Source organism: Balearica regulorum, chromosome 23 (genome assembly GCF_011004875.1).
Source record: "Balearica regulorum gibbericeps isolate bBalReg1 chromosome 23, bBalReg1.pri, whole genome shotgun sequence".
Lineage (NCBI taxonomy): Eukaryota > Metazoa > Chordata > Aves > Gruiformes > Gruidae > Balearica > Balearica regulorum.
Window position 1 is genome coordinate 5,625,518 of NC_046206.1, and position 26,715 is coordinate 5,652,232.

The 26,715-nt window shown below is 50.6% G+C and overlaps 1 protein-coding gene across 1 annotated transcript in view; it reads right to left on the reverse strand.

The window, feature by feature from the left end:
- Positions 1–6,632, reverse strand: part of LOC104643573 (protein CEPU-1) — a 338,158-nt gene extending 331,526 nt beyond the window's left edge. The window contains exon 1 of the mRNA XM_075774604.1: positions 6,461–6,632. Within this exon, the coding sequence (XP_075630719.1) occupies positions 6,461–6,536 (76 nt within the window). The 5' untranslated portion in view covers positions 6,537–6,632. The remainder of the gene's footprint in view (positions 1–6,460) is intronic.
- Positions 6,633–26,715: the final 20,083 nt, after the last annotated feature.

Below are 26,715 nucleotides of genomic sequence, written 5' to 3' on the forward strand. Positions count from 1 at the left end.
TGACTTTTTAGCCTGGTAGCAGCTCCGTCGCTCTGTCCCTGTCCCCGTGGGAAGGAGGAGGATGCCGTGCCAAGCTTCCATCACCGCCTCCCCACTGCTTTAAAGGGAATACTCCAACCATCAGTAATTTATGCGCGTTGAGTCCCCGGGATCCTGGCTTCCCCGCACGGCTGCTACAAAGCATTTCAGAGGCGCAGCTCCTCGGCTGCATGAAGCCCTGCTCAGAGGGCCTTTTTCGGCTCCCCCTGATTAGTAAGCGAAGCATGCGGGAGGCGGAGGAGCTGGAGGAAGGGAAAATGGGGGGGGGAAGGATGCCAAGAACTGAACATTGTCTTTAGTAGGAACAGTCAACGGGACAAGAGGGTCAAAGGGTCAATTAATTTACAACAGCTTTCGGCATTGGACATATTAACTGTAAGCGCATCAAAAATCCATGATATCCTTCTTGGCGGGAGATAACAGAGCCCGGCGAAGGCAGCACCTCTGATTTATTATTAACCAAGAGCAAGGTGCGTGCTTCTGGAAGGAGGAGGGAGGTGGCTAGCTCCCTGGGGCTAGCAGCCACAGCTCCAAACATGCACGGGGTGTGTGATGCCTGGAGGATGCACCGGCACCCGCAAAAGGGCTCCAGGCCCCTGGGATGAGGGTGCCCCAGGAGATGCAGTGACAAAGAGCTCATCCTTTGCAAAATTTTTTCTTTTTTTTGCCTATAAAAGCTACCAAAGGCCTGGAAAGACCTATGCGCGGCGGTGCAGGATGCCGGCTGAAGATGGGAGACAGCAGTATGGCTTGGACTTCCACTAGAGAATCCCAAATCCTGGCATCTTGCTCATTTTGGCCCCTATTTGAAACCAACAGCTCAACTCCAAGTTGCAAGTCCAAGGCAGCTGCAAGCCTTATGCCATGAACATCTGAGACGGATCATGTTTGGGTCCCATTGAGTCTAGCAGGAGAATTGCCACTGCGCATCAAAGGAGCGCTACCAGTAACACTGGAAAAAAAATAAATCATATTTACCCTCTTTAAAGCCTTGCTCTAGTAAGGCATCCCTTCAACCGGGGAACAAGCAAAGAAAATTTTGCCCTCCCCTACCACCACTGAAGTTTGGGAAGGAACGACAGATGCAAAAAGTGGAGTTTTTCCCCATCCCCATGGCCAGAAAGATATTTTGTGGTGCTTCCCAGGCTGCGGAGGAAGGCTTGGAGCCCACCTCCGCCGTCTGACTGCGAGTTGCCTGGGAAGCAGGCTGGTGAGCTCTCCCCCTCCACCTCCACCCCAGTTTATCACAGAAAACAGCAAGCCCTGCTTGCTAACTTGACCCAGATCTGTCAACTGATCAATTTTTTCCCCATAGGGAGAAAATAAAATGAAGGGGGGGAAAATCACAAATATGGATATTTTTAAGCAAAAGCAGCAAGAAAAATACATGAAGCAGACACTTCCAATATCGAATGCACTTGTCTCGTGCACAAGACAGGGTTGGCACAAGAAGACGACAGAAAAACCGTAAGTCAGAGTTCCTATAGTGGTTAAAATGCCCACACGGATAAGGAAAAGTAGTTTTTGCTAAGCACTGGGACATCCCAAAACTGGTCACAGCCTCCAGAGCATCCAGCACAGCCAAATCTTAGAAAAAGGACTAGACAAGTCTGTTTTGAGCTGGCTGGGACGGTCCCTATGATGCTTCACAAATCTAATTATACCAGAGGGTTGTTTTTTTCCCCCAAGCTCGCAGCCACCACCTGATCTTCTCTGCTTGTTAGACTCACATTCACCTCCTCTTGGCTGGTCAGTGAGTTCCATCCCAAACGCAGGGTTGGCCGACCAGTCCTGTACCTCCTTGGCCATGCAAAGTCGTCTTCATCGCCTCCTCATTTATCCCACCGCAGATAACCACAGCCACCTTCTTCACGCCTGTGTTTTAACGGCAATAAGCAACTGCACCTCCTGAAACACGCGGCAGCGTGTACGGTACCTCGCACATCTCCGTCCCACAACTGAGGCTCCTAAAGCTGTTGTAGATACAGCATGAACCAACTCTGGCGTGCGTTGCCCATCGCACCACAATATAAGCGCTCTCGTTACAAATAACTCTTTTGATAGAGATCTCTCCATATACACGGCGTAGAGCAACCACAAGAATTTTACCCCTCGCTGTATCACGCCAGCCAACTGCTGCATGACCAGATCAGTGGAGGGATGCTCCTGAGGAAGCAGCAATACCCTGTGCATGAAAAAACCCCACGTGCGATGCTGCACAGAGCACCCAGGGCAAAACCACCCACCCAACCGAGATCCCACGCGCCAACCCAGCGTTTTAGGTGCCGTCCCGCGTTTTTGTGCCATGCAGCCTGCTTTCAAAAGCACCTTTCCAGTGCCAAAGGTCTGCTTGGGTTCCTGTTTGCTCTGCTGAGTCTTAAAAATGTGCCAGTTAATCCCATGCTGTGGCCTGATTTCCAGAGGTGCTGGGTACCTGCTTACAGCTACGGTTAAAATCAACGAGAACGCCAGATGTTCAGCAACGCTCCAAATCAGGCCATTGAGTAACCAGAGCGCATTCCCCTCCTTTTATGTACTACATATAACTGGGTTATCTAATCATGTAGGTATTGATTATTACTGTTATTACCTATTAAATAGCTATTTTCTGCTGTTGGGGTGAATATCACATTTTATTGACCCGCACGGTAACTATTAACCACCACGAAGCCACATCTAATATTTTCCCCGGGGAACAATAAATCCAGGTATTCACAGAAAGATGTCGATACACGTAATTTTTCTTATACGCATTCATTAGTGCAATTACCTTCTTGCATGAACTGCCAGAAGGTTTCCCCCTCCCGCCTCCGCCAAGATAAAGTCCTCCCGGATTGCACAGCCCCGACCCAGGCGGTGATCCCAAATCCTGCCCTTCCCAAGATGCGTCTCCGGGCCAGATCCAGCCTTTTCATCCCACATGAGCGTAGCCCGTGTTTCGGTTTGGGAGTCGTCTGTAACCCAGCCACATCAGTGGAGCGAATAATTCTTCCGGCTGAGGAACGCTCCGTGTATGATGTTGACATATGCTATTATTTTACATACCTATTTCAGCTTCTATGCTTATTAGAATAAGGTCTTTATGCTAATTTGTAAATCAAATTCCCATAATTCTTGGCTTACTGATGCTAAAGGCCCAGCTAAATCTTCTATGACCTTTTAGCCTGGTTAATCCTTTTACGCACAGTTGAGTGAAGAGTTTTCTTCTCTCTTCCACTCCCCTGTGCTAGGGTGGGTTTTTTTTTGCACAAGCCCTCCTCTTCCTCAAGAAATCCAGGTGGGCGTGAGTCGGGGACACCGGGCGAGACCATCGCTCTACTTTGAACCATGGAAAGAAGGAAAAGAAGACGCAGCTGCTGGGTCCTTAAATATGCTCTGGGTATTCATTAGTGCTATTTAAAAATAACGCAGAGAAAAAAAAAAAATACAGCAAACACAATGAGAGCTGTGTTGCCAAATATTTCCCAACGCCTGGGGCTATCCCAGCCCTCTGTAGCCTCAGTCTTCCCAGCTCCCTTCCTCAAGCCATGGCTGGATCTTTGGCCGGCTCTACCCCTCATACGTGACGCGACGGACACCTGCATCTCATTCTCATGGAGATGCAGCATCCGAGCAAGCGCCCTGGCCTTGCTCTCTAGCACCAACACCCAGTAGCCAACAGGTCCCTTGGGAACAGCCCCATCGACGTGCACAAAACCATACCGGACATTTCCGGGCTCAGAAAGCCCCTTCCTAACTCAACAGCTCCCGTTTTGGGGGCAGGTTTCCAAAAAACCAACAGCGAGTCTGCAAAACTTGGAGGAGCTATGGAGGTTTGTACAAATGCAGATGGTCAAGCACTTGCGAATTATCCCACTTCACGCTCCACTTTACTCTCAAGCATACTCACAAACCACTTTTCTTATTGTTTGTTTGGCTGTAAATAGGTAAATGACCTGGAGTATTGATAAACTGCTGCAGAGGGCAGCACAGTTCTCTTGAGCTATTTGGAGTAGATTTGTGCAAAACACAGTTTTCCTGCATGACGATAATTTTCGCATTTTTCAAACACAAGCCAGCTCCCCTTTTGTATACCAAGCGCGAAAGAAAAGTTAGAAATTCCAAAAAATACAGTGAATATCAGAGGAGTTCATGAAGCAGCAGCACCATACTGCTGATATTTGGCCACGCATGCGTGTATATACATCTATATATAACCTTTGGTGCTGAATGACCACCAATTTCTCAAAACCCCCTCAGAAAGTTTTTGCCAGAAAGAAAAATTCTTTTTGCTGGGTTTTTGGTTTGGTTTTTTTTTTTTTTTAAATGACTCTCTGGAATACAATCATGCAAGAAAACCTCCAGGGGGGACTCCTTCCCTCCAACAACCCAGCATACCCAACATCTCCCAGCCCAAAAAAGGCCCAAACTTTTTTGTTGCCGAAGACTACCCTGTGCAATGCTTTGCCCAGCACCCCACGGCTCTGCCCTGGCTTCCCCCTGGACCACAGTGCAGCATGGATCCCTGCTTCCCCCCAGCCTGGCAGTGACTCAGGGACTTCTGGCACCCAAATCAGACTCCTACAAGGCTCAGGGGACTCGGGGGATTTTTTGCTTGGGGAGGCAGCGCATTCCTCCACACCGAGAAGGAGAATTAAAAAAAAAATAAAGCAAGCAAAAACCCCAACTACTTTCCGATCTGTAAGCGTTGATGCAAACAGGGAGAGGAAGCATGAGAGATGACCAGAGCCAGGGAATAAGACTGTAAGGAAGCCAAATCAGGAGCAAAAACCAAGCATTTTTTAAAAAAAGAGCACAAATTCAGGGCAGGAGCAATGAGGAGAGGAAGGGCAGCTTTGCCCCCATCCTGGGGAGCCCCAGCCCTCCAGCACCCCACCTCGGGTCCCCACAGAGGCAGCAGCCGAGGGGGCTGGGGCTCCCAGCCCCAGGAAACCCCTCTGGGAGCCGGGGGTGCAGGGATGCTAGCATCCCGAGCAGCGACAGCGGGAAGCAGCAATGCTGGGAGAAGGAGAACGCTTGAGGAGGGAGAGAGGGAGGAAGGCGAAGAGGAGAAATGCCTTGGCGTGTGATGTGCATGCTAAGCAGCCCGTGCCGGTCGATATGGCAGGGGTGGCTCTCCGCAAGAGCGGGCCCAGCCTGCCCAGGAGAGAGAAGTTTGAGCGGCGATGGTGGCTGGCCATCTCTCCCCTCGGCTCTACCAGCACACAGCAGCCCCCATCCCGGCTCGGGCAGCCCCCTGCCCCACGCAGGCAGGGGTTTCACTCCCCACCGGCATCCTGCTGCAGAGCATCTCGGCTGATGCGGGGGGACAAGCAGGGCTGAGTTGGGCATGCGGGTGCCCAAATCCTGTCCCCAGCCCTCACCGGGCACCGGGGCAGCACAGAGGTAGCTACCTCCAGCTGCTGGCTGCTCTCCCTTTCCCCATGCAGAAGGGGGGTGCATCCACCTCCCACCCCCCCCCCGGGGTGCATCCATCCCCCGCAAAGCCCCGCCTCCCCGGCCGGAGCCCCGGGTACCATCCGCGACGGGGCTGGCAGCATGCCGGGCGGGCACGGTGCAACGCAGCCCCCGGGGCGCATCTCCCCTTCCCAGCCCGAGCTCCGCAGACGACCCGGTGCAGGATGCGGCCCCGTCCTCTCCTCCCACGGAGGTAACCCCGCTCCCACAGCCCCTCCAGATGGCTACGAGGAGACTAACGCAAACTGACAGGCTCAGCGCTCCCGGCCAGATGGGGCTGGCTTCTGCCTCCTCCTTTCCCCCCTTGCTTTTTGCTCCTTTTTTTTTTTTCCCCTCCTTGCAAAAGCCCCCCCCGCTCCGAAGCACCATCCCCCGGGAGCAGGAGGAAGCCGTGCTCGCCCGGGACAGGCTGGACAAGGACTTCCCAACTCCCCAGCCCGGGTTGGGGGGGGGGCAGCAGGCAGGAGCCGGGGCTGCACCGAGTTTTTGGGACGACCTTGCAGGCGGGTCCGGCAATGCAAAAGGGAAAGGAGGGGTAACACAGAGGGGCCCCGACCCCCCCCTCCCCCAGCCTGTTGGATGCATTTGCTATTTGCTTCCGCGGGAACTTAAGTTGAGATGGCAGAGTCGTTCGGCAGGAAAAAAAAATAAAAATAAAATTAAAAAAACCCACACACACCCGAGTTGCTGCGCCATGAGAGAAGTTCCCCCCCCCACCCCCCCCGGCGCACCGCGGGAGGGAGCACGAATTGGGAGATGCCGCCGTGCCGTACCCGCATCCGCACCCCCCCCCCCCCCCCGCAACTTAGCGGCGGGCTGGGCACCCTCTCCCAGCTCTACCCCCGCTCGGGGGGGGCTCCTCACTCCCCCCCCACCCAGCCACCCCCGGAGGGTGCTGCCGTGGGGCCGCGCACCCTCCGCACGCCTCGGCTGCATCCCCCGCAGCATCCCCGCCCGGCCCTACCTTGGGAGAGGAGGAGAGCGGCCATCCCGGCGAAGATCACCCAAGAGACGGGGTGGTGCATTTTCGCCTGGGCCATGTTTCACCGCGGGCTGCGTTTCTCTCCCCTCCTTTCCCCACTCACTGCCTGGCGGGGAGAGGTTTAAAATCCAGCGTTTCCCGGAGCAAAGCGCAGAAAGGGAGAAGGGAAAAGGGGGGGGGGGGGGGGAGGGAAGGAAAGAAGGAAGGAAAAAAAATGCACCGCAGGGTGGGGGAGGGAAAAAAAACCCCAAAAATAAAAAAAAAGGGGGGGGGAGGGAAAGGGGGGTCGGAAGGGGTGGCAAGGTGCGAGGGACAGGCACTGCCGTGCCCGCCGCTCCGGCCCGCACACGCCGCCCGGCTGCACCACGCCGCCGGCCGCGCACGCAGCCCTCCCCCGCGCCGCACTCATTGGCTGCGGCCCCCCCCCTCCCCCGGCATCCGCACCGGGGGGCTCCCCCGCAACCCCCAGCCCGGCACTGCCCGTCCCCGCCGGGGGATATGGGGTGAATCCCCCACACACACCCCTCCCGGGGTGACACCCCCACGGGTGACCGCAGCGGTGCCGTGACTCAGTTTCACCACCTGTGCGATGATGGGAGGGAGGACTCTCCCCCCACCCCCCGTACCACTCGAAATGAAGAGGTGCACCCGCAGCATCTGCCTCTGGTTTTGGGGGGGGGGGACACGACACACTGCTGTCCGCAGGGGAGAGCCCCAGCACTGTCCCAACAAGCCTCTTCCTCCTATAGGGTTAATCCCATATGGAAATTGCTCTGAAAGCAAAATTGATAGGGAATAACTCTTCCATTCCTAGCATGAATCTACTTTTATTCCAGATCAAGGCTTTTTTTTTTTTTTTTTTTCTTTTTTCTGTACTGTAACAGCATGCATCAGATTCCTGACACCGAGACCATCTACCACTCTGAGCAGCATCTGGGCCGCTTGCGCCTTGCTGAGGTCCAAAGCTGCTCCCATTCCTTAAACTCCTTTCCACATGCCAATTTCTGGTCCCCATTTCACAGCAACAGAAACAAGACAGACCCTTCTCCAACTCCAGACACCCAAAACCACCACCTCTGTGCCACAAGACCACGACACCAACACACCTACGTACACAAGGTCTTGAAGACCTTATTTTTTTTCAGCCTTTGTCCAATACGGAGAACATCAGAGGCACTGAACCCCGAGACTCCTATTTGACACAAGCCAAATAAATAGCATCTTGTTAAATATTCATTATTTTCATTGGTGGTGAGGATGTCTCATTTTGTTGCTCGAGGTGACTCAACATTATAGGCAGAAAAATGACAAAGCAAAAAAAAAAAAGAAAAAGAGATATCTTGGAATTTTGTACTTTTTCCTCCTCAGAGGCTTCCAAAAATCTGAGCTGTTCACTTTGCAATTCAGAAGAAGATTTGGCTGCAAAGTCTTGGAAAATCCAGCTGCATTTCTCTCTCTCCTCTCTATCGCTGCCACCCAGAGAGACTCTCTGAGTCAGATCTGGGCCAACCGTTCTGCTGAAGAAAGGTGACAAATCACAGGTGACAGTCCCTCTCTTGACATCCCATCGACAGGTCTGACAATAACAATCCGCACATCAAAACGTTGGCAGTTGGGGAGGGATCTGCAGCTCCGGTCAGATGTCCCCAACAGCCCCGTTTGGTGTCCGCATGTCCCTGCCACCAGCCGGCCAAAGGGTCACGCTGTCCCTAACCACGGAGATGCATTTCACCCATCCTTGGGTTCTCCACTGTTATAATCCATCAATTTTCATGGGGGTCTTGCCAAAACAGCAGCTGTGGCCTGATCCAGAGAGCCTTTCAGCTCTCCTTCCTTTTCCTCTGCCAAGTCTTGGTTCGAACCACAGACCTCGAGGAGGTCCGATTGATCCAGAGCTCTCCATCACCGTTTTATGGTACTACCAGCCTGCTAGTGCCTACACAACCTCCCAGCTCGTTAGGATCGGAAGAGCTAAGAGCAACAGTACCGCTAATGACCCAATCCTGCGCTGCATACATGCGGTTCAGCGGGATATTTCTTGGGAAGCAAATACAGGCTCCGTGGTATTTAACATCCAGTCCTACCCACCTCATGGTGTTGGGGCTTGAGCCGTTCCTCCAGCTCGACACAGCAATGCACCAACCTATCACTGCCCCAGCGACCTCCAGCTGATACCTTTTGGATGGGGAGAGCCTCGGTTAAGAGGTAAGGATCCCTACCGCCATCACATCGTCTCATCCTCTCTGCTTCTTCCCCACTACTCCGTCAACACAAGTTACCGACAATAATGCAAAATGCAATTTTTACCACTTTTCTGAATTTGACCCCGGCTGCCCAGCCAGCTACCATACTTAGAGCAGCTGGAAGCGGTTGATTAGGTTAGTTTGGTTTATTACCTACCCATTATGCTTTAAAGAACACAGACTTCCCTGTCTATTTGCCTAAGCAGAGAGCGAGCGGTTTAGGAAGACCCTATGCAGTAGCTGCTCTTCCTACGGATTTGCTCTATGCATTATTAATTCACACAGCGCTTGTTCCGAGCACGTATATTTACCCGATGCACCAGAACAGCTCTTAAGGAGCCTTCGGCTTGTGGCTTTGTGGAACATCAACTTTTCATGTTGAACAGCAGGTGATGTTCAACAGAATGCCTTGCAATAAATGCCTAATATCCATTACACTCATACATATCTGTGTGCCGGGCTGATATGAACATACAGATAGCAGGGCTGCACTCCCGAGATAGGGGGACGGGGGGAAGAAGTTATTCATTGGAAATCACACTTATATATGGTGTTAAATAGGGATACCTTACCTCCAAGCATATCGAGCTGCAGAAGGGCCCTTTTGGTAGAAATTTCCACAAAATTTTAGATGAGATTTATTCCCCCCCCAGATCTGAATAGGAGACAAAACACCTTAGCTAAAAGTCTGCGGGAAGGGGGGGGGGGGGGGGGGGGCAAAAAAAAAAAAAGTGACATGCTGCTTTGAAACGAAAACCTCTAACTGGCTCTAAAAGGAGCGTTGTGACCTTGCTGAACAGCACTGCATAATTTTTAATAGACATTTTTTTGCTGGAACTGACATACTCCCAGGCGTGGTTTTATTCCGCTAACATTTTTCCAGAGGGAAATGCCATGTTTCATTGGATTTTTTTCATCATCCCTACATATACATACCTATAATTACTATATGCATTACAATAGCATTCACAAGCCTTTGATAAGATCCTGGTTCCATTATGCTAGACTCTGTATGTACACCCAGGAAAAAACAGTCCCTCCCTTGAGCTCTTTAAGTCAAAATAGAGAAAGCAGAGAAAGGTGTTGAGACAAGAGCAAATTACTTCTCATTTTATGGCTAGAAAAATAAGACTTGGAAAGGCTAAGTCACCACGTGAGCTCAGGAAGGGAATTTTCAGCCGTGTCAAGAACTGAACAAAAATCTCCCAAACCTTAAGTAAGGGTTGCAGGACTGTTCTGCTTCCTCTTGCAGTGTTTCCCCATCCTAGGTTACTTCTGTGCAAAGGGAGAGTTAAGGGAACACTTCTACCAGCTATACCAAAATATTAAAGATGAGTTTTGTGCAAGATACCCTTTTTCTTAATCAGGGATAGCAAGTGAGGGGGGGTGGAGGGAGGGCCAGGATTTGTAAAGCTTAACTCAAGCCGTACCCCAGCCCACGTCTGCACACAAAGGCATTTCGGCACTCCCGTGCCCTTGCGTGCACGGAACACACGGAGCCAGACAGACGAGCGCCCACAGGCAGCCGCTGTGTGTGCGGATGCCCGGCTTTGCTCCTTTAATTACACCTCCTACGGGTGAGAAAGATAAGCCCAAATGGAGTGACTGCATGAAGGGAGGAAGCCTATAAGTTATTCATAAGTTCAGGCTCAAGCTCCTCTCTTGCTTTCACTCCATGACACCTTCAAAACATATTATTCATCTATTTTTTCCTCCTCTGGGAAAAGAGATGGTAATTGTAGTAAATATATCACTGCCAAGTCATCCTCACAGCCTCCGAGTCTGCACGGGGCTAGGGATCCGAGGCAGTGGCCGCTACTGAGATGTTTTGGGATGCCCAGGCTCCATGAAGGACACGCTCACGCTGCCGTGGGGACCGTGCCAGTGGTGAGCAAACCCGCTGGGGGAAAACCTCCATCCAGCCCATCACAGAGACATTTAACACCTCCAATACCTTCAGGTGGCAAAAAAAAAAAAAAAAAAAAAAAAAACCACACCACAAAAACCCACCCCAATCCCTACAGCTCCCATTACTTCCACCCCATTTCGGATGAAAGCCCCCAGCCCCCACCGAGCATTTGCAAACAGCTCCGTGGCAAGCTGAGCAGAAGACTTTCCTACGTCCCCACCGAGTCCAGCAGAGCTCGGACTGGGACGGCTGATTCCCTTGGGTTGCCGCACCCTATTTTCATCCCAGCCTGATGGCATTTGAGCAAATTTTGGGCTCTGTTTCTTGATTACGGGGGGGGGGGGGGGGGGGGGGGGGGGAAGCCACAATCATCAGCAGCCCTGCCTGCAGAGAGCTTTTGGAAACAAGAGCCACAGCACAGAAATTTTGTTTGCCCTCTCAAGGCTGTTCCAGACAGAATAAAGCACCTAATACTACTGCCAACTGAAGCGGCTCTCCTTGAGCTCGAGAGGTTACTTTTTCTGAACGCAGCGACACGGATCCTCATCTCGGCCCCACAGCACAGAGGATTTGTTGTACTCCGGTGTAAAAATAACCCCGAAAGCAACATCTATGGTCACACCAGGGAGGGGTGGGCTAAGGCATCGGCGTAAGGCGCCTGGGAGAAGAGAGACAGGGCACAGGTTTTATTTGTCCTCAATTCCCAAGGAGGTCATTTACTGCAGTGCCCCTGGCACTTCCCCAGCCCTTTCTAGCACATTTGATTCTTGTGAGTTTTCTTAATCTCATCTCCTTCATTGGTTATTGCTCCTTCAGTGCTGAACTCAGCAAGATCGCTTCTGTTTAGAGAAAGATTAGCGCTGAGTACATTAAACACGGTAACGCCATGTACTAAAGGGCGCTGGGTCACCAGCCCAGCTCCGAACGTCCCGTAGCACCTTCCCAAAAACAGGTGCCTCTTGCTGGGCCAGCTTTTAGCTCAAGCCTGCGATGCCTAACACACACCAGCCTCTGCCAAGCACCAGCCCCAGCAGAACGCATGGCAAGGAACCCTTCGGAGATAAAAACCCCGGCAGCTCCAGCCCCGAGCACACCTCGTTTCCCATTAAAGTTGAACTGATGGCAAACGACGTGCCGAGGGACAACAGGATCGTCACAGCAGAAGCAGCACAAAAAAAAAGGGTGGATGGAGAAGGGGCTGGCCCAGCCAGGCAAAACGCTTGCCCAATTTGAGGCACTCGGTGAGCTCCAAATTCCTTGAACTCCTCCTCAAAGCTGCAAGCTCAGAAGCAGCAATGACCAGCATCCCTGCAGGGAGAGGATGCACACAGCGCCGTGCTTGCAAACCATGCCCTCGCCTGGAGCACAAGGACCAGCCATCTGCATTACCTGGAGAATAAAATTTTCCCAATTTCGAGCATATTGCGCCACAGCAGTGAAACAACAGCATTTGACCTGACAAGGTGCCAAGAGCCACTGGAGAGGTGCTCAACGGCCACACTCTGCTTGGTCCCTCTATCCCTTCAATTTATTCCTTTCCCCCAAATAAACCAGATTTCTCCTTATTCCAAAGATTTTGCGGGGGCATTTTCCAGCATCTCACCTGCCGGAGCACGTGCTGCCGTTAGTCCCCGTCCCAACCAGACTCTTATCGCGGCTCACCACCTCCGCTCCCTGCTTTCCAGTTGATTAGATGTCTATTTACCTATGGATTACAAGGAGGCAACAAGTCCACCCGGGGAAGAGGCACTGTTGCATGGGCAAAGACTCTGCAAACAGATGGCTCGAGGAGATAGAGGATGTTTACTACCTTGTGCGTGCTTCTGGGCTTGAGAGTGACACAGCCCTGGCACATCCCTACTTTTCATTTTTCTTTTTCCCCCCACATCAAGCTCTCTACCACACTCTCTGGGACTTGGAGAGTGAAGACTCAGCAGCTGCCTGGGTCTGTCCTAGAAGATGTTGCAAGATGTACTGGTTTTAAAATACCTGCCCTGGGAGCTCTCAGATTTTTACATTTCCAACCATGGGATATTCATTTTGGGGGTGAACACACTTGCGCAGCTCTTCTCCAGCCCCTCTGAAGCTGGTGGTCACTAGACTTAGCCTTAGCCTAGCAAGACGACCAGGGCTCAGCAGCAACCCAGCACACCACTTTGGCTCGCGGACAATAAAGGAGCCCTGCAGCCACCTCGACGTCGCAGGTGATCTCACCTTGAGCAAACTCACCAGGACCTGGGAGCACAAGGAAAGCCACCAGATGCTGCTTATAGACCAATATTCTCAATTCTGGAAGGGCCACCCTCAGTGCAGCAGAGACGATGCCTTTGCTGCAGTGCTCAAAACACACCCAGCACCTATTTTGCTTTCGAGAGCCGGTGCGACACCTCTGAATACAGCCCAGCTTCTAATTACCGGTCAGTCCTTGGCAGGCCTCAAACATGAGAGCCTTTGTACTCCAGACGAAGGCAGAGGGAAAAATAAATGTGCACACTACAAAACATTTTTTGTGATGAAAGTGCCATTTGAGACCCTGCAGACTTGTCTAGGGATTTCCCCCCCCCCCAATTCGTGTCTCCCGCTCTCCGGCTGCCAAAAAAGAAACCCAGGTAAGCCAGCCCCGGGAAGAACAAGATTCATTTTTCCCAAATAACCTTGCATTTCCAAAATAAAATTGCATTTGCAATTTTAGCTTCTCCTGCTCTTCCTGTTGCCCCAAACTAATTGCATTCCCTGCATGCTCCTTTTCCTTCTCCCCCTACCCCAATCTTTAAAGGCTTGTGGTGTTATGCAGTAAGCTCAAAGCACGTTCAAGATTAGTTCTGTAACCTGCCCAGCAGAGTCAGAAAATTGAACGTGGTAAAAAAAAAAAAGGTAAGGAGGAAAAAAAAAAAGAAAGAAAAAAAGAAAAAGACCTAGCTCTTGTCAAGAGCGTGGTAGTACAAGGAAGTAATTTTTCTCTCCCCATTTCAGTTGGACGTTGCTGTTTACGTCCGCACTAGACGCTGCATCCTTTCTTCTCCATCGTGCAGCTGTAGCATCGGCAAATTGGAGAGAGGAGGCACCAGGGCGGGGGGGAAGGCAATAGCAATTGAAATTGGATCCTATTGAATTTTCAATAGGACACCAAAATATATACATATTTCAGCGTGCGTGTGTACAGATATCTAAGTCAATGGAAGAATCTGTGAATAGTCAGTTCCGAATAATTACAGTGGGGGGAAATCATTGGAATAATTAGCAGTTGCTACCAGAACATTCAGGGAAATGAAATGCCGACTGCTGTTTATTAAACAGCGCTTTATTTTCAGTTTAGGGTGTTTGGGATGAAATTAGGTGGCAAACACACAGCATCACTGAATGACTGGAAAAGCCTGCGATCATTAAGGTTGTTCAAGCCGCCTTGCTCATTCCCTCCATTTCTTTCCCCCTTCCTGCCTTTCCTCACTGTTTCCCTTCCTCCTTCCCTCCCCTTCCAACTGCAGCAGCCTCGGGAAGGGGCTCTCATGCAGCCCTGGTGCCACAGGAGGAAGAAAGACGGTCTCTGCCCTCAGATCTTGGCACTGCAGCAGCGCTGCGGGATGCCGGCGCTGGACCGGAGCAGCCAGCTGGGATGGGGCTTGGAAAACCAGCAACGAGAGGGTCACCCTTTATCAGGTGCAACTTTCAAAAGCTTTGATGTTCTGGGTTGTTTGGGGTTTTTTTCCGTGCTAATATCCTTGGAAAGACAACACACAGCCCACCCACACCCCCGTGCCTCCAACACCGCCTGGCATATGCTGAACTTTCTTCTTTCTTCCACAAGACCAGAGGCCACGTAGCACAGGAGAGGTCCACAACCAACAGGTTTGAGCTTTGCAACTGCAAAGCATCTACTAGGAAAAGCAGCGGGAAAAGCACGCAACCCATGTATGAAAAATAGATAGAATCTGGAAACTAATATTTAGGAAGAAATACTAATTTCTCAGCCTAATAAACATTTTCTGACATGGTTCTCAGCTCTGCAAAATAAGACAGGAAAGAAAATATCAAAAAAAATCACGTAAGCCTCAGAAATGCACAGCCCCTAGCCTGCTGGAGGTTGCTCCCACCATCCCCACTGTCTGAGTTGGGATTTAAATAAGGAGTCAGATCCCGGTGGATCCAGAGAGGAAAGCAGAAAGAGGGGCAGGGTGCCACTGGGGAAGGGAGATGGGGAGTGCAAATCCATATCCTTCACCTCCTCCTACCCACTCTGCCCCCTGGTGCCGTACCATAATGGAACCAGACGTGGATCGACTGAGGAAGGAGAGATGAAGTTTTAAGGAGATGGAAGCGCCAATGTGTATATGCACAAGATTTAGACATCTCAAAAGATTTCACACCGTATTTCACATAATTCACATTTCTAAGCTTCCCCCTTAGCAATGCAAGAGGCTAGCATAAATGAGATGGGTCAAAAGCCTTATAAGCTTGAAACAACTCCAGGTTTGCAAAATCATTTTCAAAAGCTTCCAGTTCTGGATTAAGCAGGGTTACCTAACGCCAGCCAGATAAAACCACGCTCCCAAAAGCTCACCGTATGGGCAACTTCGCGCCTCACAGACAGAATAAACCACCTTCAATGCTTTGAAAAGATTTACGTCCTTCAGACACACATCATCTCGTAATCACAGAAAAAACCAACCAACCAACCCACGGTCTATGGTACCTCAGAGATGTCTTCTCCTCAAGGTGATGCAGCAGTCCGGCATGGTCAGTAGAGTCAACGTGGCCGCAAGTCAGCCTGCAATGAGAAGAGGATGCTCATTCACGCAAGGCGCAGAAAATTCAACTGTTTGTTGCTAGTTCAGTTACTGGGGGAGCAAATAAAACAGTTTCTAACGGGTTTTTTATGAGCATAAGAAAATGGCCTAAGGAGACCCATAGAAGCCTTCCCCATTGCACAGTCCAACCCTGAGCTGGAAAATGTAAGAAACTCCACAGCTATTTTTTGGGTTGGTTTTTTGGGGGGTAACACTGTCCTCAAGCACTGAGCATCCTCAGCCCACAGCAGGATCTGTACACAGGGATGCAGAAGTGCCCGACCGCACAAATGAACAGAGCAGGGAATTCAGGCTGTGCCCCAGTGAAAACAGGGGCACAAACCCATAAAACTATGGGGAAAAAATACAGACTCTCTATTAAACATGGAGCTAAAGTAACCCCATGGCTTATTGACAGCTCTACCACATCCCTCCGTGCTAATTTGACTTATCATACCTTATCATACCTATTAAAATTCTGCAATTCAGTGGCTTCTATTTCTTTGCACCACCTCTGCAGTAAAAGCCAACTTCCAGCATTGAAAAAAACCCAAACACAACCACCCAAAACTAAAAAAAAAAAACCAACCGAAAACAAAAACAAAAAACCAAGCCACAATGAAGCAAGCATCCAACACAATAAAAATAAATTAAAACCCCTAGAGGACACTGAGAAGAGTTGTGGCTTCTTTTACTGCATTTTCCAAGGTGCTGTTTAAACACAGACAGGGGAAGGTGCATAAATACATCAGTTCAGCCCTCTGGCCTGCAGAAGCATTGGCAGAGCACAACGAGCGACTGGAGCTGGGATAATTATACCTCTGTCTCCGTACAGCCGGCGCGGCCGCAGCCCACTGCCTGGGTTACGCTCCGCAACAGCTCGCCCATCCCCACGCAACGGGGCTCTCAGCCCTGACCTGGTACACGCTGGAGCGGGAGGGATGTGAAATTACTGGGCAAGATGCTATCTAATTCCCTTCTCAAATCATCCACTGGTTTGCAAGAGGTGTCAAAATTGAGCGCCCTCCAAGTTGAGGGTTTTCTAACCCCAACAGGCACTCGGCTTCCTTGCATGGGCTGCTGCAAAAAGACCACATCATCTCTCCTCAACACCCCCAGAAATTTTACATCAAAGCAAGAAACAGCCAATATTTCTAGCTGGGACTGGCCTTCGCCTTCTTTTGCTGCCCAAGGCAGAAGGGAATCCAGAGGAGAGGGTGGCATGGCACATCCTAGCCCCTTCCCTGCTATCTTAAGGGATGCCACGTGAATTTGCTGCAGGGACTACTCGCCTGTGTGGCACGTAGGCAGAGAACACAGGTAGCACATACACAGCAGGAGGGCAGTGTCCTCCCCTGAGCACTGGCTTTCCTGGCATCCCTCCCACCACACAGCCAAGCCTCTGTGCTCCACAGGGGTGCCCCAAGAGAAAGCACAGCCTTGGGTGTGCTTCAGAATTAGCAGGGGGTGGGGAGCAAAGAGCATTTGCCTCTTATTGCATCTTGCACGTCCACCTTCCCCATCCTTTCTCGCTTCGCTCCAGGCTCCCCCCCGGCCACAAACCCAATAGCTCAAGCACAAAGTCCTGTTACCTCCCAGGCTAGCAGCTCATGCATGGGCACAAGCCGGGTCAAAAGCATCTCTTGAGCTATACCTTGACCTAAAGGGGTAGAGCAGATGGATGATAACCACTGCCAAGTGCTGTAGTGCATGCTACCGACACCACCAGGTCTAGCTGAACCTTCAAAAGCAACCGGCCACAAGGAGGGGGGTTAATGCCAAAAATCCCTCTCCCATTTTGCAAGAAGCCAGTCTCCAGAGAGCAAATGGGAGAGGCCAACTCACCCGCTGACAAAGCTCCTGAGCACAGCCCATAACATCAAAAATAAAATTATTTTTCCTCCCAGACAGCACCCATTCCTCTCAAAGAGCTGTATGTCTGCCCAAACCCCCCTCCCGCCTGCCTTTTATCCGAGGAGGAGGTGGCCCACCCACACCTACCACCTGGGAGGTAATTAATCAGTCCCAGGCAGGGCAAACCCCAACCCCTCCGAGCAGCATCACAGGTATCACAGCTCACAGCACAACGAGCCACGTCAGGCTCAGGTGCTTTCTGGTTATTGATAAACTCCACAGGCTTTTTCAGCCATGAGGGAGCAGCAGACAAACCCTTTTCTCCAAATTTCTGCAGCAGATACGGGTTTCTTCAGCTCCCTTCCCCGGTGACTGCAGAACTTTGCAGGCATTAAACCAGACGTAGCTGCATGGCAGTTGCTCCTTGAATTAGTCCCACTTGTTAAGCTGAAAAAAAAAAAAAAAAAAAAGGAGCCCTTGGTGTCTCCAGGTAGTAAATTCTTCTCACCTGGATGGTTCTGGGCCACCTGGGGAATCATCCTGCCCATAACATGCAGAGTTTCGGGCACAGTGTGCTCCTGTTCTCCTTTAAGAGTGAGGGGTTAGCAGGATGGGAAGGGACAAAGTGCTTTGGGGACAGCCCTGGGAGATGCACGCTGAGAAATTCATGCTGCTGGCACTGCCCCAGCATTGGAGCGTCGAGGGGGGGAAGAGAATCCGCTGCTGCCCTGAAATGTCCACGACTGCAGCCTCCCCCCTTCCCTGATTCCATCTAATGCTGTAACACTCATCATAATAAATATTGTTAAAAGTGAAAGTCTCTCTGGAGACTTCAAATCTTGGGCACAGGTGTTCGGCTGTGGTAATTGGGTGACTCATTCATTAAAAGAAATGCAATTTAAAATCTATTACATTTTTTAAAACCAAAGCTTTTCCTCCCCCCCCCTCCCTCCCCCTGTGCATAGCAGGACTGTTTCTGCTGTGGAGGAGCATGACACGGACCTTACCCTCTCCCATCCCCTGAATCCTGCTGGCTCTTTAAATCTCCCCTCAGTTTTGCACAGCCCTTTTAATTTTTTATTTTTTTTCTAATATTCAGCTTTAAAAAAAAATAACAAAGGGAAGTTGGAGAAAAGCGGACGGGAAAAGAGCTATGAGGATAGATGGGGTGATAAAGAAGAGCTCAGGTGAAGGACACTGAGAAACTCTTTAGTCCGGGGCGGGGGGGGAAGAGAAGAGGGAGTTCCAGCCTGATCAAAGGAGAAAATGCCAGGCAACTTCTCCTAGCAGGGAAAGACACAGCAATAACCCAACAACCAAAAGTTACAGACAGACAAATTAAATACAGCACAAATGTTTAGCAGCAAAGGTGATTAACCTTTAAAATCCACTACCAATGGCAGTCCTGGATTCAGCATCTCCCGAGATCCTTAAATCAACCCTGAACACCTTTTTGGAAGATTTATTTTCGACAAACACAAAATCCTGAGTTCAGGAAAGAGGTATCTAATGACTTTCCGGGGCCTGTTTATGTGATCTAAAAGTCCCTTCTGGCCCTAAATTCATTGTGCCGCTGCAGCTGATCCTCAATTGATCTTGGGAAGCACAATCCTGCACGGCCAACCCTGAAATCAAAGCCCAAAGTTTATCATTGAAGCTGCTCGCTATGTTTCTGCTATCACAATCTCCTGCCCGTGCCTTGCCTGAAATTCAAGCTAAACCAAACACGATGAAACGGGGGAAAGTTTCCATCAAGCCTTCTCCCTCTTTGCCTTCTCCTCCTGCCCTTTTGCAGTTGACTTTTGATGAGAATGAAGCACAAAAAGGTGGCTGGAGAGATTTTTCTTCAGAAATTGCTTCCGGCTCCAATTTTGCAAATCCAGACAAGAAACAAATCGACCCAAGCTGCTGCCATGGCTTTTCCAGGCACCCAAATACTGTTTGCATACGAGTGGCTCTGTGCTATACGGTCTGGACGAGTTACCGGGACAGGTTGTCCTGCTCCTTGGGCAGAAGAAGCAATGACAGAAAAACACTTGAGAGAGGTGTAATTGCAACCGCGGTGGAAGTTTTGTGTACATAGACCTACTGGCAGAGGGAGAAATCATGCTTCCAGCCGGCAATATTAGAGCAGCAAACATTTTGAGTGCCAAGGTCTGCTGTGGCTCCTTCTCTCTGCCTTTCCTCTCCAAGATGATGTCCTTCATTTGCTCTTGCCATGAGCTCTCATGCTCAGTGATTACCAGAAGTCACCGGAGCTTTATGTAGCTCACCTCACGGTTACTGTGCCACGCACCATCCGAAAAACACCCAGGGCTCCTGCACAGCTTACAGACATGACTATGGGGTGGAGGACGGCACCCAGGACACGTCGCACGGTCACAGCATTGGGTGAGGTGAGTTTAAAATGCTCAAATTAAGCACAAACATGCAGGAACGGCGTGTGATTCTCACCTGCACATTACACCAGCATATACAGAGAGCATAGCCCAGCACCACCACCCTCTTAAGATTTCCTTTCACTGCTGATTTATATCAGCAACCACTTCTAGCGTAGACCTGGTTGCAACCCCCTCCGCCACTTTCTGCTTCAAGATGTTGCCCTTCGTTTGTTCTGGGTCCATTTGCTCTTCCAGCAAAGGATTTCCCTGCACTCCCAGTACTTAGCAGCAAAGCGCACAGTTCAACCCATGTCTTCTCTTGAACTGGGCTTCCCCCAGGAATTTTCCAACCACCTCAACCTCTACCACCATTGACCCAGACGTGGATATCCATGCACTCAAGGCATGCAGCGAGTGGAAATGCAGAGATTGAGCCTTTGCCTGGATGGCCCGCACAGTGCAAGCTGTGAACAAGCAATAACCTCAAATTCAATGGCTCTTTCATCGTGCAGTGGGGCTGAAATCTCAACGGTGGCATCTTCCCCCTCCATCAGTCCCACTAACCCTGGCTGATGAACACCTTTCCCTGCTTGCACTGCCCTCGCCAGAAGCTCCACTCACACGCTCCGCACTCCTGCAGCATGTTTAATAGCATCCCACCGCTCTGATTTCCAAGGGGCAAACACTCTCTTGACTTGTTCCTGGCACCTGGAAGCACCGGAGGAAGACAGGAGTGATGTCTTCTCCATCACAAGCTAGGAGGGGGCTGCATTTACCCATGGAAGAGCTGGATGCGGACCTGAAGTCAGCAGCATCCCTCTGATCCAAGCAAGATCAGAAACTGTGCTTTTGGAGGGATACCAACAGATCTGTCGTGCCTTGTCCCAAGCCAAACATTGTTTATCCACAGCTTGACTTCCAACAAAACCACAGCAGCACCAAAATACTTTTGTCTCTCGGATACATGACTCTGTTACGCGCCCGCGGTACCCAGCAAAGCCCCAGCAAGCCTCCAGACCCCAGCCAGCCCGCATCCCCGTTCGGCTGCCGATTCATCCTTTGCCCGGGGATGCAGCCTTGCTCCCCCACGGGCAGCGGCTCCGATGGAGGAAACCGCAGACCAAGGCAATCTGGAAGCGACACCTGACTCCTGCCTGTTTTCAGCAGCTTTCAGGCAGTTTTCTGGCTCCGAAAAAAAAACCAAGCGAGGGCTTGGCTGCTACGGCATGCTGTCAGAAGGAGGAGGGAAGAAACCAATATGTCTCCTTGTCCTCTTTTTCCCGACCCAGGGTGGAGGTGAGGGGAAGATGCCACCGTGAAGAGATAAAATCCCACCACAGAAAATTCCCTAGGAAACTTGGCGATCGCCTTGCCGGGAGGAGGCAGGGGAGCCGAGAGCCGGAGCCGCTCACTAGCCGCCTGCTGAATGTACCGAAGAGGTAAATTAAATGCATTCATCTCACCGCAGCTCACAATGGCAACGTTTTTACCCGACACGCAAGTTTCTGACAATCAACCTAATTTACTTCAATAATAAATGAAAAAAGGAAGTTTTCTTTTATAATAGCAATCAGGGACGAGTGCCATGGTGCTTTTTTGTGGGGTTTTTTTTAAAGCAAACTCCATTCAACTCATTCTCTTTAAATAAAGTGATTCCTTTATCTATTATTCATTTGAAATACAGAAGGAGGACACGAGAGACTGTGGAAGCATGTAGTTTGTTTCTGACATCTCTGGAACAGTTTTTAGGAAGACAAAACACATGGAGCTTAAGGGTTTGGTAGTTAAGAGCCCAGTATTTCCATTTCCTCCGTTTTATGATTTTATAATGTTGCCCATCGCTCTAGTGTCTACATGCAAATCTTTTCTGGTTGAACCTGCGTTATTTGCTCGCTGGTAACCACGAAGACCAGTAGTTTAAGGGTCCTGCCTATATGTGTGAGACGCAGCTATGCAGCAAACGCTCGCAGGGCATCTGTCTGGTTTTCATGCCAAACCATGAAGTATACGTGACTACAATGCCAAGAGAAACTCCAGCTTTGGTGGGGAAACACTCCTTGGGATGCTGAAGGCATGGGAGGGGGCAGCTCCTAAAGGGCTGGTTATCCCCTTGCACCAGCTGCTGAGAGCATCCCTGCACCCAAAGTCCCTGCACAGCTGCAGACCTGTCTCTTTTCAATCCCAACAGGCAGGATTCACCTTCATCCTCCCCCCCCCCCCCCCGCCAAATATTTTTAATATAAATATATAAGACATACCCGCAGATCCCTTTGTCAATGGAGAGAGACCAGCACCTCCAGAGTGCAATTCATCCAACCAGCCTGTCTGGGAAGAAATAAATGGCCTCTGGAGATGCCTATTTCTCTCCACCGACTAGGAGGGAGCCTGAGGCAACCAACCCCGACGTTGACATCTAACTTTTAGACGTGGAAGTCAGAGCAGATTAATCCAACCCATTACTGGGGCCTTTAATTTTTGCTGGCTTGATTTACAAGTGCTTGCTCAGCAGCTTGAGCCCCAGTGCCACAAAGAGAGTGGACACAAAGTGTCCTTCCTCCTCTTTCCGCCTTGGATGCGACCATCTTTACGCTGCCACGCATCTCACAGTATTAAATACAGATAAAATAAGAATTATCCTCTCTGAAAACTTTCTCTTGGAACTCAGAAAAGTGAAAATGTTCAATTAACGTGCATTGTTGCCAGAGTTTTTAACACGCTTGGAGGTGACAAGCTCTTTCTAAAGGAAGAATGTGTCATTATCCTCATTTTGTAGATGGGGAAACGGCTGAGTCATGAATAAAACACAGGTCCGGAGCCATAATAATCTACTGTTCTGTCCCTATGAAATATATACATAACCCGCAGCGTTCCTCGGTACAACCCCAGAGGCTCTGTCTGACATCAGCACCATTTCCCAGGAGGAGAGAGACCTGCCTGGATACAGCTGTGCCACATCTGGATTCACAGCCTTGGCTGGCATTAACCAAGAGGGATGGAAGCGCCCATAGTCCGGAGGCATCTCCTCCATTTCGGGGAGAGAGGCTCAGAGCGGTGACGTCCTGGGGTGCCAGCAAAACTGCAGCTAATCATGCTCGACAGAGCTCAGTGATCTAGCCTGGACAGCCCAAGCCCATTTTCAGGGCTGGAGATGGCTTCTCACAGCATTTCAGCAGCAGGGCAATGGCTTTGCCCAGCGCAGCAGAGGCTCCGATGCTGCCCATGTGCCCTTTTTGCTCTAGCTGCAGGTTGACAGCATCTCAAGGATGGCGTTCAGCCCTTCCTAGCAGCAGCGCACCATGCTGCTGTGCAGGAAAGACCTGCCTGGAGCCTGCACCGTGTCATTCTTGCATCCTAACTGGGTACCTCCTGGGGGCTAATTAGGCTCGAGACCCCAATCAGTGCTTGTGGGTACGTTTCAAGCTGCCTCCCACGGCCTCCGTGAGATGAATCCAGCCCTTGGCTGCTCAGTTTTTGTTAATTGCAGCTATTCCAGAGGCACAATGGAGCTTTTCTTTTTTTTTAATTCCTCCAGTATTGTGTGCTAGCAGGTGGATCCCATTACTGCCGGCGCTTGGCAATGCTAACAGCACCACGTCCCTGGCCTCCCAACCTCACGGCTCCCGCAGGTGGGAGCCACCAGGTGGAAGGGAGGAGATAGGAGCCTGAAGGAGTTGTCTTCTGCTACAAGCAAAAGCTAGGACGTCTCCTGCTTAACACAGATGCTGTCTTGCTGACACCCTGCCCGACCTGTTCGCTCAGCTGAAAATTACAGACTAACCTCTCCTCAGCTGGGAACACACTTTCCTGCTCTCGATGTAATGAAGTCCAGGTCCATAAAGCAAGTTTCCAGCATCACATTGCAGCCATGTATGCAGAGATGGCCCTAAGTGGATGCTTAGATCACTTTCCCAGGGTTATTGTCCATCTACCAACAGGCCAGTCAATTAAAACTGGCTGTGCTACACTGATTTTTCACTTGGCAGTACCAGCACACAGAGGAGACTGATGCAGGGGCTCATCCAAGCCACAGAGCAACCTGGGTCAGGGCTTGCTTTTGGCCATGGTTGTCCTGGGTTGAATGGGCAGCATGGAGCTTAAAGTAGCTCCTGGATGTGGCTAAGAGGTTTATTTTGCTTTTTTTTTTTACAGTGTAGACTAACCTTGATTCTTCTGGGAGACATTATTACCAATTCCCAAGGATTTTGTGCTCCTTCCCTTTTCCTTGAGGCCGCTGCAGCTGAAGGAAGGTAGCAAGAGAGCTCTGCAGGCAATTTAGAGCCTGGAGATACAATGATTTCCCCCCAGAGAGAAAGGAAGAAACAGCCACATTGCACCAGAGAGCTGAACAGAGCAAGACACGAGTTTTGGGAGCAACAAAACCCACTGACTCCCACCTTTGTTCCCTGTATATCCCACCTCCCATCCAAGACATCGCTCCTCCTCCATCCTTTCCCTGCTGCAGTGCTCCCGACTCCATCCCCTCTCCCTGCTGGTCTCCTGCAGCATGGCCCCCACTAATCTATGCACCAGAGCTCTGGCTATTGATCACTGTTTGCAGGCTCTCTGTAAACTTTGGTTGTAAAGGTTTCATTAGGCTGCCTCACAGTCATTACATCAAGTAATGGAAAACATCCATCTTCTTCTGCTCCTCTGCAGCAGCCAATGGAAATCGGTCTAAAGAGTGTTAATCAAGCTATGAAAATCATTGGCAGCTCACGCCTTGATGAAGAGAAACCCCGCTTGGGTTCAGAGGCCACAGCACCTCGGGAGGAGCCTGTTCTCCCACTACCAGAGCTCATCGCTTGTGTTTCAAGATGAACAAAGCCTTTGCTCCTCTCCAAGGACCACTACAAGTCTCATGGGTCCTGCTACCTGGGGCATGGGGCTGTCCCAGCCTGCAGGCAAGCAGGGTATCTCCACAAGCTCCAGGGTTTCGTTTCTCCACGGGTTACTCAGTTTTCCATACTTACACAAGCCCAAAACTAGACTTTCACGAAGGTGAGTCAAGATCCCAAACCTCCCCTTGTACCTTGCAGATGTTTTGCCCTGTGCAGCTGGATGCCAAAGGAACAGGAGAGAAGTGGTTCAGGCTGCCCTGGGGCTGGGGACCTTCTGAAGCCAATACTCATGTTTAATCAAGGCTAAACTCTCACTGTTGCCACTTGACGGAGGGGTGACAAACATCCCCAGCCTTTCGGGTGAGCAGTAATCTCACTAAAGTCGCACTCAGGTACCTAACTCGTTAGTCCTGCTCCCACACTGGATATCAGAACCCTCTCTCTCTCCTAAGGCTCAATATGGCCCCAGATTAACATTCTTCACAGAGATTAAGTCCAGCTACTTGCAACAGCATCTTAAAAAAACCCAAACAACAGGTCTCCCACAGAGGTGATTAAAAAAATTAAAAATAGTCACTGTCCCCACACCAAGAAAAAGCCCAACAATTTTTGAGGCTGCATCCAACAGCATCGCTACGCATCCTTGACTCGCACGGCACCGTCTCTCCCAGCAACGCCAAGCTCAAGGCTGCATTTCCCAAAGGTCTTTCAACTACAGCAAAGCAGGTTTGAACGCGAGAAGCCACCAGCCCAACCCAAGCTCAACAAAGCATGAAGACATTCAAATATATTTTGCCTTATAACAGGTTCCAATCGTTTAGGGAAAAGCAGATTTGAGACTCAACAGCAGCCTCTAGTTTCAAAGGCCAGTACTGTTCTTGCCCCTGGACCCTCCCCAGCACAAGGGGATGTTTGCTGACCCCAAAAGTTGTTGCAGTTATCTTGGAAGCAAAGCACCTTTTTGTAGCAGTCCTTCCATGTTATTTTAGCAGCTGCTGTCTTACAGACTGCTGGAGTAAGAGATTAATGCTTTAATTATACCATCTGAAAGCTGGGAGGCTGAGCTTTCGAATGGTATACAGCACTGACTTCTGGCACTGGTGGATCTTGAGGGACTGCACACTAAAATCAAGCTGGAATCCAAGTGAGGAATAAAAGTGGAAAAAGAAGTAAGACAGTAATCAGAATAATGTGCTTTTAATGCCCAATATCTCACAACCAGCTGGGGCTAGAAATTAAAGCTTCGCGCTTGTTGCAAGTGGGGGACCCTGTCTTGCAAAGACTTAATCTCTCCCATCTCCAGCCCTGGTGTTACAGGAGGTATCGGATGATAAAACTACTTGCACTTGCTCTGTGCTCTAGAGCACATCTGTAAGCATCCGACCATCCTCCTTCCCCCCCCCCCAGACACTTTGGGGGTATGTCCAACTGCTCCTGCATCCCCTGCCCTTCCCTAGTCACTGCTGGCAGCGTGACGGAGGGCCGCTCCGTCCCTAGCATGGGCGAGGAGGAGCTAGCAGGGGACAACCAAGCTGGCTCCCCTCTTTATTCACCGGTAATGCCTCCATCGCATGTGGCAGTTCTGGCACTGGCTGATGGCACAGCTGGACCATGACCAAGGCTGGTTCTCCATCCCATCTCCATCCACCTCTGCATCCCTGCTGCTTCCCTCTCTGTTTTCCTCCTCTCTTCCTCCACTCCTCATTTCTCCCCCTCTGCCTGCCTTCTCTCACCACCTCCTAACCTATTTTTCTCTCCTCTCCCCCCTCCCCACAATCCCTCTCTCCGCTCCCCCTCCCTCCTACTTAGGAGGAGATCAATGTACTGGGAATGCTGACTAGGGAATTAAATCCAGCCAGCCTGTCTCTTTGAGAGACCTCTCACTAATCAGCTTGGATGGCTTCCTATTTCCCCCCTCCACTCGACAGAGAACCTGCGATGAATTCCTCCATCCCCGATTCTTGTCAGCCTGCACACAAGGAGGCAAATGTCTCTCTCATCTGCTCTGCATTTGGCTTTTCTTCTCCATTTCTGTATCAAGTAGGTTGGAGGCAATAGCAGGGCTACCTTGTCTGCTTCTATTTTCTCGCTGAGCTGTGATCTCAACTGGAACGCGGTCCGTGAGCGAGTAATTCCTTCCCTTCAGCTGTGGGGTCCGTCTGTAGCACGTAGGGCTTCTGTGTTTTGCCACTTCTCAGAGCACAGCTGAGAAGCAGAATGGTGCAAAT